Below are 12900 nucleotides of genomic sequence, written 5' to 3' on the forward strand. Positions count from 1 at the left end.
ACCATGGAAATCCTGTTCAATGCTTGTTTCCCCTCCCTTGCATTGCCTTGGGAAATTTAATTTAATTTTTTTTTTTTTTTTTTAAGAAGCAGACTATATTCCCTGCTCTATCCCTCCTGCCTGCTACTCATCTCTCTTTCCAGAAGTATGTGTGCCCTGTTGAAGAAGGGTTTTATGGTTGGATTTCCTGTCTATCCTCCCTGGCAACCCCATCCCCCCTCAGCCCCTTCCCCCACCCTTACCCCAGCCCTGAGGCAAAGGAGAGCCTTTTGTGAGAAGGGCTGTGGCAGGTTCCACTGGGGACAGGGTGTTACAACACTGCCCTCTCATCATCACTGATACGTACTAAGACTTTCCCTACAGTCCCAGGACTTACCCTGTTTAATGTTGGGACTATCCCGAGTTGGGTGCTATTACAAGACCTTCTTCCCAGTGAGGTCACAACATGTCCAGAGTTCCATAGCTTGGGAGCCTAGACTTCATAGCTTGGGCTGGATTTATTCCTCATGTGATTCAGTGAGATTACCAGCTCCACTCAGTTTCAGGAGAAGAGAGATGGCAGTTTCTGCCAAAGAACAGATGTAGGGGCTCATGTTGTCACCCTTTGTTGGGGCCTTTTGGTTCCAGTAGTTTGGCCTCCTTCCGACAGAGCACTTTACTGAACTCCCCTGGGGCCACCACACCATTGGCCTGGGCCCACCTCAGTTGATTTTGTCTTCAACTGTTTTTAGTCACAAGAAACGAAAGGGGGCCTCTGTGCCAAATAGAAATCGATAATCAAGCTCTAGCAATGAAAATATGTCAAAATGCCCCAAACCAGGGGGTGCTGATTGAAGCTGAGTTTTATTTTTTATTTTTCTGAAGCTGAGTTTTAAATCTCATTCAAAGTTGTCATAGCCTTTAATGTGCCATTTAGGCCTGGCTGCTGCAAAAATGAATCAGACGTGATTCTGGTTCTTCAATTATCAACCAATTTTTTAAGTCAGTATGATTTTTTTTTTTTGAGTACCTAAATCTATTCTTTATGCAACTGACCACTAGTGGCCAATGACCACATTTCTTTTTCTCTGTGAGTCTCATTGAGTCAGAGATAAGACAATGCCATTCTCTGATATCGACCCTGAGAATATGTTTCCTCCTTCTAATGCCATGCACTAAAAAAATTAGAAGAAATGGAAAATAGGAGTTATATTGTATTTCCAGAAAGGTAATGGAAAGTTACTCAGCATTTCAAAACCCACAGCTTCATTGGCTTTGACTACATAGCCGTGTCTTAACATGGATAGCATACCACTTTCTGAAAGAAGAAATCTGACTGAATTTGTTCTGAGGCACAGATATCGTCCATGTCCACGGTCCTGCACTCGGGATGTGATTTATTGTTTGGGCCTCTCTGAAAAGCAAAGACAGAATGGAGGCCTTACGTGGATCAAGAGGTTGATAGACAATTCCCATTTTTATGCGCTGTACGCTTGGTCTCCTGAGGGCTAGTTTGGATATCACTGAAAAAGTTGAATCCAGACTGTCTCCATCTTCCTCCCATGTGAGAAAAATCACACCAATGAGCCCTTTGGATATTATATTTCTCAGAGGGTAAGGACAGGAAAGTTTTCTGAATGACTTTGTCCAGCATTAGAACCTGATACTTCAAAGTTCATTTTTGCCATCATCATCACTGTCTGGGTATGGTATCAAGTTCAAATACAGCTTGGACAGCTTTCATTGGTTTAACTGGTATTAGGTTTAAAAAAGAGTTTTTTCTCCAGCAGACCCTGTTGCTTAACATTAAATTTGTTTTTTTCCCCTCTTGATTAGGGTAAAATTCTCAACAGAAAAGGATGCTGCCCTATTTGCACTGAAAGTAAGTTTATTCCTTTGGAATTTGCTATTAAGATTTGTTTCACACTTTGTAATTCCACAGGAAAAATGGTGGTATAAGTTTTTGCACATTTTATGTCTCTTGATGTGGGCTGGGATCACCCCACTTTCCTACAGACATTGTAAATCAATTTACGATCCTCTTATAAAAGCACAGTTGAGATATTTCCATTACAGTTTGTTGCTGATAGAAATTTAGAAGTTCAGTGGTCTGATCAGGTTTTCAGAAGGACCAGATAACTTAATATACATTTTAACTAATAGCATCTGCAGTCATAGCAGTTAGGGTGATATCCAGTAAAACAAACAATATACATAATCGGGGAGGGATTTCCCTTCTATTGTCAAAAAGCCAAACAGCTACACTTCCTCTTCCCCACCCCCATCCCCACCCTCTTTACCTTTTCACCTGCACGCATCCAGTCTTACTGTTAGTGAAATGAAATGAGGTCTTTAGACTGGCAATGGTTTGGCCATCCTGTTATTTTCAAATTGAGTTTTTGAAGGTTCTCTCTAACATGGCTTAATTCTGAAAGCTGGCTGAGGCTGTACTGCTAATCACTCAGATTAGAGCATAGCAACAAGTTCAGTGTTATCCCCACGTATTGGCATATGACTAACAAATTGCCATTTTCGTGCTTTTCAAATTCATAAGGTTTTGAGACAGCTGATATTTTATTATTTATTTAATAAGCTTCGGGTATACAGCTTTATAATTAGACATCTGTATACACTACAAAGTAATCACCACAGGTCCAGTTACCGTCCATCATCATAGAGTTGACCTCCTTCATCTGTTTCACACACACAGCCTCCCCCATCCCCTTCTCTTCTGGCAACCATTAGTCTGTTCTCTGTATCTTTAAGTTTGTTTTTATTTTATTTTTTTTGTTCGTTTTAGATGACCCATAGGAGTGAAATTATGTGGCATTTATCTTACTTCATCTTACTGATTTCCCTTAGCATAGTACCCCCAAGGTCCATCCATGTTGTCACATGCAAGATTTCACTCTTTTGTGTGGCTGAGTAATATTCCATTATAGAAATATACCACATCTTTATCCATTCACGTATCAATAGACACTTGGTTGTTTTCATATCTTGGCTATTTTAAATAATACTGCAATGAATATAGCAGTGCATGTATCTTTTCAAATTAGTATTTTTGGGGATCCCTGGGTGGCTCAGCAGTTTAGTGCCCGCCTTTGGCCCAGGGCATGATCCTGGAGACCCAGGATCAAGTCCCATGTCAGGCTCCCTGCGTGGAGCCTGCTTCTCCCCCTGCCTATGTCTCTGCCTCTTTCTCTGCCTCTCTCTCTCTCGCTCTCTCTCTGTCTCTCTGTCTCTCTCTCTCTCTGTCTCTCATGAATAAATAAAATCTTTAAAAAAACCAAATTAGTATTTTTGTATTTTTCAGATAGATACCCAGAAGTAGAATGGCTGAATCATAAGGTATAATTTTTTGAGGAATCTCTATACTATTTTCCACACTGATTGCACCAATTTACACTCCTGCCAATGGGGATGAGGATTCCCTTCTTTCCATACCCTTTTAAACACTTATTATTTCTTATCTTTTTAATAATAGCCATTCTAACAGGTGTTAGGTGATATCTTATTGTGGTTTTGATTTTCATTTCCATAATAATTACTGATGTTGATCATCTTTTTATGTGCCTGTTGGCCATCTGGATGTCTTCTTTAGAGAAATGTCTATTTGGAGCGACCCTTTGCCCATTTTTTAAAAATTGGGTTGTTTGTTTTTTTGTTGTTGAGTTGTACAAGTTCCTTATATATTTTGGATATTAACCCTTTATGAGATGTATAATATATAAATATCTACTCTCATTCACTAGGTTGTCTTTTCATTTTTAAGATGGTTTTCTTTGTTGTACAGAAGATTTTTAGCTTGATGTAGTCTGCACTTGTTTATTTTTGCTTATGTTTTCCTTGCCTTTGGAGTCAGAATCACAAAGATGTCACTAAGACCAATGGCAATGGGCTCCTTGCCTATGTTTTCTTGTAGGAATTTTGTGGTTTTACATCTTCTATTTAAATCCATTTGAGTTAATTTTTGTGTATAGTGAAAGATAGTGGCCTAGTTTCATTCTTTTGCATGTGGTTGTTCAGTTTTCCTACAATCATTTATTGAAGAGACTGTCTTTTCTCCATTGTGTGTTCTTGGCTCCTTTGTCATACATTAATTGTCCATAAATGTGTGGCTTTATTTCTGGGCTTTCTGTTCTGTTCCATTGATCTGTATTCTGTTTTTGTACCAAAAAATGTGATTGTGACAGCTTTGTAGGGTTTGAAATCAGGGAGTGTGATATCTACAGTTTTGTTTTTCTTTCTCAATATTGATTTGGCTATTTGGGGTCTTTTGTGGTTCCATGTAAATTTTAGTATCATTTGTTCTAGTTCTATGAAAAATGTTATTGGTATTTTGATAGGGATTGTTTTGAATCTACTGACTGCTTTGGGTAGTATGGACATTTTAACACCATTAGTTCTTCCAAGGCATGAGCATGAAATATCTTTCTGTTTATTTATGTCTTCTTCAGTTTCTTTCATCAGTGTCTTTTGGTTCAGTGTACAGGTCTTTTACTTTCTTGGTTACATTTATTTCTGGATATTTTATTCTTTTTGATATAATTATAAGTGAAAATTTAAAAAATTCTAATATTCTGTTACTAGTATAGAAATGCTACAGATTTCTATATATTGATTTTGTACTCTGCAACTTTACTACATTCATTTATTAGTTCTAATTGTTTTTCATTGGATTCTTTAGGGTTTTTTATATATATTATTTCATCTGCAAATAATGACAGTTTTTTTCTTCCTTTCTGAGTTAGATGACTTTTATTTCTTTTTCTGGCCTAATTTCTTTTTTTCCAACACTATGCGGTGAAAGGGGACATTTGTATCTGGTTCCTGATCATAGAAGAAAAACTTTCAGATTTTCATGGTTGAGTATGATGTTAGCTATAGGATTATCATATATATCTTAATGCTAAGGTATATTCTCTCTATATACACTTTGTTGAAAGTTTTTATTATAAACGGATGTTAAATTTTGTCAAATGTTTTTTATGCATCTATTGAGATTATATTATTTTTATCTTTAATATTGTTAATATGATGTATCCCAATGATTGATTTGTGATTATTGAACCATCCTTGAATCCCTAGGATAAATCCTATTTGATTGGATTTGATTTGCTGGTATTTTTTTGAGGATTTTTGCATCTATGTTTAGTAAGGATATTGGCCTGTAATTTTCTTTTTGTGGTGTCCTTAACTGTTTTTGGTATTAGGGTAATGCTAGTCTCATAACATGTATTTGAAAGCTTTTCCTCCCCTCAATTTTTTTGGAAGAATTTGAGGCTAGGTATTAATTTTTTGAATGTTTGGTAGAATTCACCATTGAAGCTATTTGGTCCTGAATTTTTGTTTCTTGGGAGGTTTTCAATTATTGTTTCCATTTCCTTATTAGTAATTCATCTACTCAGATTTTCTATTTCTTCCTGATTCAGTGTTAGAAGACTATATGTTCCTAAGAACTTATCTATTTCTTCTAGGATGTCTAAAATCTTGTTGGCATATAATTGATCATCATATTGCCTTATTCTCTGCGATCAATTGTTACTTCTCCACTTTCATTTATAGTTTTATTTCTTTGAGTCTCCTTTCTTTCTTTTTTTTTTTTTCTTGACTAGTTTAGCTAGGGGTTTGTCAATTTTTTCAAAGAACCAGTTCTTAATTTCATTGATTGTTCTTATTGCCTTTTTAATCTTGATTTCATTTATTTCCACTGTGATCTTTATTATTTCCTTCCTCCTACCAATTTGTTAACTCCATTAGGTGTAAAGTTAGATTGATTATTTGAGATTTTTCATGTTTCTTGTGGTAGGTCTGTATTGCTGTGAACTTCCCTCTTAGAACCACTTTGGCTGCATTCCATAGATTTTGGTATGCTGCATTTCTTGTTTTCATTGTCTCTGGGTTTTTTTTTTTTCTTTTTAATTTTTAATTTTTAATTTTTCTTTGATTTCTTTGATGACCATTTGGCTGTTTAGTAGCATGTTGTTTAGTCTTCACGTTTTTGTATTTCCCTTTTTTTTCTCATTTTTTCTTATAATTAATTTCACACCATTGTGGTTTGAAAAGATGCTTGATATGATTTCAATTTTCTTGAGTTTATTGAGACTTTTGTGGCCCAACATGGATCTAACCTGGAGAATGTTCCATGTGCACTTGAGAAGAATGTGTATTTTGCTAGTTTTGGATGGTATGTTCTGCATACATCTATTAGGTTCATCAGGCCTAATGTGTTGTTTAAGGCTACTGTTTCCTTATGGATTTTTTTTGTCAGAATGATCTGTCCATTCCTGAGAAGAGGATATTAAAGTCTTCTGCTGTTATTATATTAATTTCAATTTCTCCCTTTAGATTTGTTAATATTTGCTTTATGTACTTTGGTGCTCTTATGTTGGGTGCATGTATATTAAATTAATAAATCATTTAATATAAATAAACCTTATATTAACATAAAAATGTTATGTCTTCTCTATAGATTGACACTTTTATTGTTATGTAATGCCTTTCTTTGCATTTTATCATAGTCTTTGTTATAAAGCCTATTTTGTGGGCACCTTGGGGGCTTGGTCAGTTAGGCTTCTGATTCTTGATTTTGGCTCAGGTCATGATCTCAGGGTTGTGAGCCAAGCTCCATGTGGGGCTCTGCACTCAGCACAGAGTCTACTTGTCCTTCCCCCCTTGCTCCTCCCTCTGCTCACATGCTCTCTTTCTCTCTCTCAAATAAATATAAATAAAATCTTTAAAAAAATAAAGTCTGTTTTGTCTGATATGAGTATAGCTAGTCCAGCTTTTTTTTTTTTTTTCATTTCTGTTTGCATGGGTTATCTTTTTCTATTCCTGCTTTTTCAGTTTGTGTGTGTCCTTAATTCTGAAGTGAGTTTCTTGTAATCTCTTTTAGGCAGATAGCTTTCTGAAGTGTTTCATCAAAAGAGGAATATTAGTAATGTCATTGTCAAATTAGTTCCATTGTATAAGCAGGATTAACAAAGCCAAGAAATCTATTAGAAACTATTTTATGGACTAGTTAGCCTTCAAGAAGTGGGCTCTGATGATGGTTGAAAGCAGCCTTCATAAAGGAACAAGTTTTTTCATTCCACATATTTAAAATCAGATAGATAAAAGTTATCTTGGTTTTATTTTTTGGATAATAGATAAATGTGAGAAATAATAAATATATTTATTATATATTAATTAACATAATATATTAATATATTTAATAAATATATTATATCTCACTATTTTTTGAGACAGAACTATTAAATAATTGTACATTATAGACTGGATAAAAATGTTGATTGAATTAATGAAAATTAAATCGCAGATTTAATAAAATAATTTTTCTTTAAAGAGAATGCTATATATAAAATAACTCAAAGGAAGCGAACCAAGTATGACTTAATAGAGCCCAGCAGTTAGTGCAGAAAGAAGAATTAACTATGATTAACATAGCAGTTTATTTCAAATGGTATACAAATTATTACCTTTAATCATCCTTCCAGAGACTCTCTGAGGAAACTTTGTTCATGGATAGTTCAGAGGCTACCTCCAGCTTCATTCCTTTCTGGCTGAGCAGAGTAGAGTTTAAATTGATGAGATTTTCCTTTCTATCCATGTCAGTGAAGATGTTTGCGTTTCTCTAGAAAGTATTTCCTGATTGAAGCAGACACAGAGTTCAAAGGAACTCCCAGGATTTTCTAGCTAACTTTTTCAATTTGCACGAACACAGATAGGTTATATCTGCTAATCACAGTGCTGTTAGGCAGGATCACTGCTTATTAATTTAATAAAAATGTATGACCAGTCTTGTGCAGAAACAGCCCAAATCTTGAATTATCTGACTTTATGTCAAAAGAATGAAGGAGATGATTATTGAGATAGTGGAGAGAAAAGTTACATTTCATTATTAGTTTAACCACTATGAGCTTTTCCATATCTAGAATAATGGTGGCTTATCAGAAAAAAGAGAGAAAGAAAAGAAATAGAAGGATGGGCATGACAAAATCAAAGCAAGTTTTTAACCAGTCGTATTAAATATTGTATCTGTAAAACATGGGAATGAGCCTGACTTCTGTCACTAAGAGAAGCAGTTGGCAAGGGAGAAAATCATCCAGCTGTTAGGGTACCAGGGAGACCATTGACTCTGTGCACCTGCATCCAGCAGGTCAGTGCGGGAAGAGCCCAGGCATGTGGTTCTTTGTCCAAATCTACATGATATCATCAGATGGCTATTTCTCAATTTCCTTTGGTGTTCTTTCCATCTGTTTACTCTCTCTTGCTCTCCAGCAGTTCGTCCATCAATGCTGTAAAACACATTCTATTGGCAAGGTTTATTTATTCAGACTGAGTTAAGAGATGGGATGACTTTCAATTTTTTTAAGCAATGCCCAGATTTTCCTAACACATCAGGTAGACTTATTCTGATGTCCTTTAGCTATGGCCTAAAGATCTCCTATTTTGAAATTCCTTTGGTATTATTTTTAGGATCCAGAGTGAACTCTTGGGTTCATTTTTTTCTACTCTATCAATTACAAAAGCTCTTTTGACACACAGGTTTCTAGAATATGAAGGCTGAAGTACAAACTAAGGCTAGTGTTTTCTAAACTAGAAAAGTTTTTTTTAACTTATTCAAACAAAATCACACATACCCATACACACTCATTAGTTGCTGCTGAGTTTTCAACCTCAGCATTCTATAATTTGATTAGTTCTTTGTCATGGGCTATGTCCTGCACATTGTGTGATGTTTGGCAGCATCTCTGATCTCTGCCAACTAGAGGCCAGTATCACTTCTCTCCAGGAGATTATGGCAATCAACAGTGTCTCCAGACACTGTTTGCCATATTGCCAAATGTCTCTTGGCACCCTTCCCCAGGGCAAATGGTTGAGAACCATTCGTACTCTTCTAACAGGAGTAACAGCATGGCTGAATGCAGAAATAAACACCTGTTGTACTAGGCAGTAACTTAGCCTCAAAACACAGTGAGTAGAAGAAGTAGGAGACCAAAGCTGGTGTAAAAAATGGCAGATCAGAAGCTTTTAGATTTAATTGAGTGTGTTTCTATTTTCATTGCTTAGCCCTGCAAAAAATGATAAAGGCATAATTAATCTTGACTGATTAAAAGTCAACATCTTTGCTTTAGTTGCTAGGAAGCTCGAAATAAATTCGTAGCTCACCTCTAATGGCAAGCAGTTTTTGAGTAATAAGCTTATTCCCGACTTCATCATATATGTCTACCTTTATGTGCTTTGAATTATTTAGTATGTGTGCCTGTAAGCTTATGCCCAATCCTTTTTGGAAGGAGGCAAGAATAAATATTTAAATAATGCATATAGTTTTATACACAAATGAAAAGGATTGGTTATACAGCTTCAAATACTGTAAAACTTACTTCGATTATCTGTTGTTGTTAAATGAGCATCATGTTATTCCAGCAGAGGTGACATTGAATTGTCTGTTTCTAAAATCCTATAGAATTACTGCCTTGTTGACTGGGCTAGTCTGTCTTGGTAGTATTTGGAGAGCTTGCAGACCTCTGTAAAGAACAGCAAAGAGGAAACTTGAAGTAAATGGGTAGCACATTTCTACAGGCCTTTCTTTGCAATAGTCCATGATAGTGGTAGTTTACAATTCAGTAGGTAAAAAGCAACAATTGAGGCTCAAACTTGTACTTCTCATAGTAGGGCCATCTTCGTGGGGTTGATCTGCATGGGTAATTATGATTCTATCAAAAGCGACACCAAAAAAGTCATCTTAAAATCAGACCTGAAGGAAGAATGAAAAGCATTGTTGTCTTTTAATAACATGGACATTCTCTCTTTCTCTTTGTCCAAATGAAAAGACTTAAATTTGGTTTGGGTGATTTATTTAAAATAAAATATTTGAAGTAAGCTAAACAAACTTTATAAAGCTTTCATGCAAATGCTGTTTCTTGCCAAAGTAAGAGCTATAGCCTAGAGCAGATCCCACTCTGCCTGGGCTGGGCGTCACAAGGCTGCGAGTTGGGTGCCAAGAAGGCCACTGTCTGTTGTGCATGTAGCACTTGGTTTAAGTAAAATGTTATCTTATTGTGAGTTGGCAAGCGGTCGGTGAAATCTCAACCTAACCACCCGGCAGAGAGACCTGAATCAGATAAATTCTTTGCTGGCTGAATGTCTATTTTCAGACATGGAAATAATACTTAGTGGCAAAGTTTTCACTGATAAGAGCGGTGTGTGTGTGTGTCTGTGTAGAGAGAGAGGGAGGGAGGGACAGAGACATGTTGACCAGGAGAGAAAATTCGATCTCTTCACCATGTCCAAGACCAGAGGCAATGAAAGGCAGCGCAGATGTGGATGCCCAAACCCAGACACTATAGACTCATTAAGCTGCGCCTGTAGCTACATCAGCCCTAACCATCAGAGTCCCAACTCAAAACGAAAGTTCACGATTACATAACAAAGAGGCGGGTAGGGTATATGAGCACAGATGTGCATTTAATTGAAATAGCCTCGGCTACACGTCCCACAAGTAACAGGAAATATCAGATTTCAGCAACTCAGGGTGCAAGGAGGCTCACAGTTGCCAGGTGACTTTTTAAACCCCCCCAGGGTTAGTTTCCAGCTGTGCACAGTGTTGGTGTGCCTGCTTCCCAAGAGGACCCTTGCCTGCTGTGTGCACCCATCACGGGTGCTGTAGAATTGCCCTGGCTGGTTTGGGCACATCTCACTTAACTCCCTGGGCCTGCCTACAGGTATCTCTAATTAAAGAGTGGCTGTAGGAGGGGGAATACAACAACAGTTTAACAAAACTGTGACCTTGGGGCCCATTTTATGAGCAATCTCCACTGACAGAGGTTCTGCAAATTAGTAATTCTGTGTTTGAGCAAGGTTTCTGGCCCCCGGGACTGTAAGCAACTCCAGGTCCCTTAACACCAAGGGTCTGTCCTTAACTCAGGAAAGCAAGGAAATTTGAAACCAGAGCTCAAGATGCTTATAAGAATAAGAATTTGTGGTGTTGACTTTAGCCCTGCCAAGGAGGTGTTAAGCTAAGTGGCCACTGAAGTTTCTGCTTGAGCATCTGGAGGTTGGTTTGTCACTGCTCCCGAGGCCCAACAAGCAGACAGAGGGGGCAAATAAAACCCAACTGTGTTGCACGAGTGGCTAGGAAATCCCACCCCAGCAGCACTGGAAGGGGCGTGAGGATACGAGTTTGTTTGCTGTTTGATATGCTGTTCTGTTCCAAGGGGTATTGTTGCTTCAAATTTTCTGGCTGTGGGTTGGTGCAAAGCTGAAAGAGGAGCTTGAGGGTATTAGGGGTCATCTTTTATCCAACACCTATTGTGGTTCCTACAGGGCATTAGTACTGCTCAAGTTCTGACAGTTTTATTTTATTTTATTTTATTTTATTTTATTTTATTTTATTTTATTTTATTTATTTTATTTTATTTTATTTTATTTTATTTTTTATTTTTTTTAAGTTCTGACAGTTTAGTTAACAGTCATCATCTTCACCGTCATCATCATCATCAAATAACAATAATGGCAAGAAATGCAACAGGAGCAGCAGCTAATATTTTTTTTTTTTTAGCATCTGCTGTGTCTAAGCACTGTTGTGGACTATCTCATTTGATCTTATTTGTTTGATCCTCATGGCCATCTTAGAGTCAAATAATGTTGTGAGCTCCTCAGCTGACGAACTGAGGCTTAGTGGTTAAGAGACATGCCCAACGTAAGTGTGGAGCTTGAATTTGTACAAGGAAATCTGGCCCCAGGACTGGCCGGAAGGTCTACCATTGGCTTCCTCATCATCTGGTTCAGGTGAATGACCAGCTGTGGTCAGGAAGGGAAGAAAAGGTCCTAGAGGGCTTTCTAAAGGTAGGGATTAGAGATTGGAGAAGGATGTTAGTAGGAGTTTCCAATTTGAGAACATTTCCCTCCACCCACCCTGGAGGAAATGCCCTCTCAAGTGCCCAGGCTTTTGTCTACCTGGTGCTACCTCCACCTCTCCTCAGGTGCAGAGCAGTGCTGGGTGGTATGGTCTATGCTCGCTGACAAATGAAACTGGCTTGGTTTTCCATGTCCACTCTTTTTTTTTTTTCCAGATGTTTTTTCCCTTTCTGGCAACTTAGAGGTGAGGTATTTTCAGTGCCAAGGTGAAGATGTCTCCAGATTTTCTTATGTACAGTTTTAAGATACATACAGTTTTAAACTTGATATAACTGTGTAGAATTTCTACCAGGAGTGAAAAAGAAGAGCAGAGTTGCTCTGTCACTCAAACTCACCACTATTTCAGCATTATGGGATTGTATAAATGAATGAACCTTAATTTTGAGGTCAACCCTTTCACTTCTCAGGTGAACAAACTGAGGCTCTTCATAGTATTAACTGGAAGAGCTGGATGAGGACCTGTTCTTTTTTTTTTTTTTTTTTAAACCTTCTAGTCCAGTATTTGGTCTAACACATCATATGACCTCCCTGGATCTTTGTTTGGGAAAGCATTCTTAATATAAATGCACCACTGTTAAATCATTCAATTAAAAGTTACTTTCTCTCATTCAAGTACTGACCAGGCTCAATCCTGCTTAACTTCTGAGATTAGATGAAATTAGATTAGATTGAGGGTGGAATGGCCAAGTTGTCTAATTTTGAAAGAATATGTTTGGAACAAAAAGAGATATATAAATTCATTACTAGACATCTGATACATTTAGTCAAGGCTGCCATCTTGAATTTTAAGAAAGATGCACATACCCAGTTTTGACTGAAAAAAACTGGTGACCTAAACCCCTTAGCAGTGGTAAACCTAAAATACAGTAAAGTGACCAAACAGACAATACAGACCCCAGACTCTCAAACCAATACTACATTTTATAGAAAATACTGTATAATAAATTGCACGTTACTGAATGGAAAGCTGAGGCAGATTTATTCCTCTATGGAGGT

The 12900-nt window shown here is 37.1% G+C and overlaps 1 protein-coding gene across 2 annotated transcripts in view; it reads left to right on the forward strand.

The window, feature by feature from the left end:
• BMPER (BMP binding endothelial regulator) overlaps positions 1–12900 on the forward strand; it is a 244690-nt gene that overhangs the window by 139850 nt on the left and 91940 nt on the right. For both annotated transcript variants that reach the window (XM_038557315.1, XM_038557314.1), the window contains exon 11: positions 1816–1861. In XM_038557315.1, coding sequence (XP_038413243.1) covers positions 1816–1861 — 46 coding nt within the window. The remainder of the gene's footprint in view (positions 1–1815; positions 1862–12900) is intronic.

This window comes from Canis lupus, chromosome 14 (genome assembly GCF_011100685.1).
Source record: "Canis lupus familiaris isolate Mischka breed German Shepherd chromosome 14, alternate assembly UU_Cfam_GSD_1.0, whole genome shotgun sequence".
In the NCBI taxonomy this organism is placed as follows: domain Eukaryota; kingdom Metazoa; phylum Chordata; class Mammalia; order Carnivora; family Canidae; genus Canis; species Canis lupus.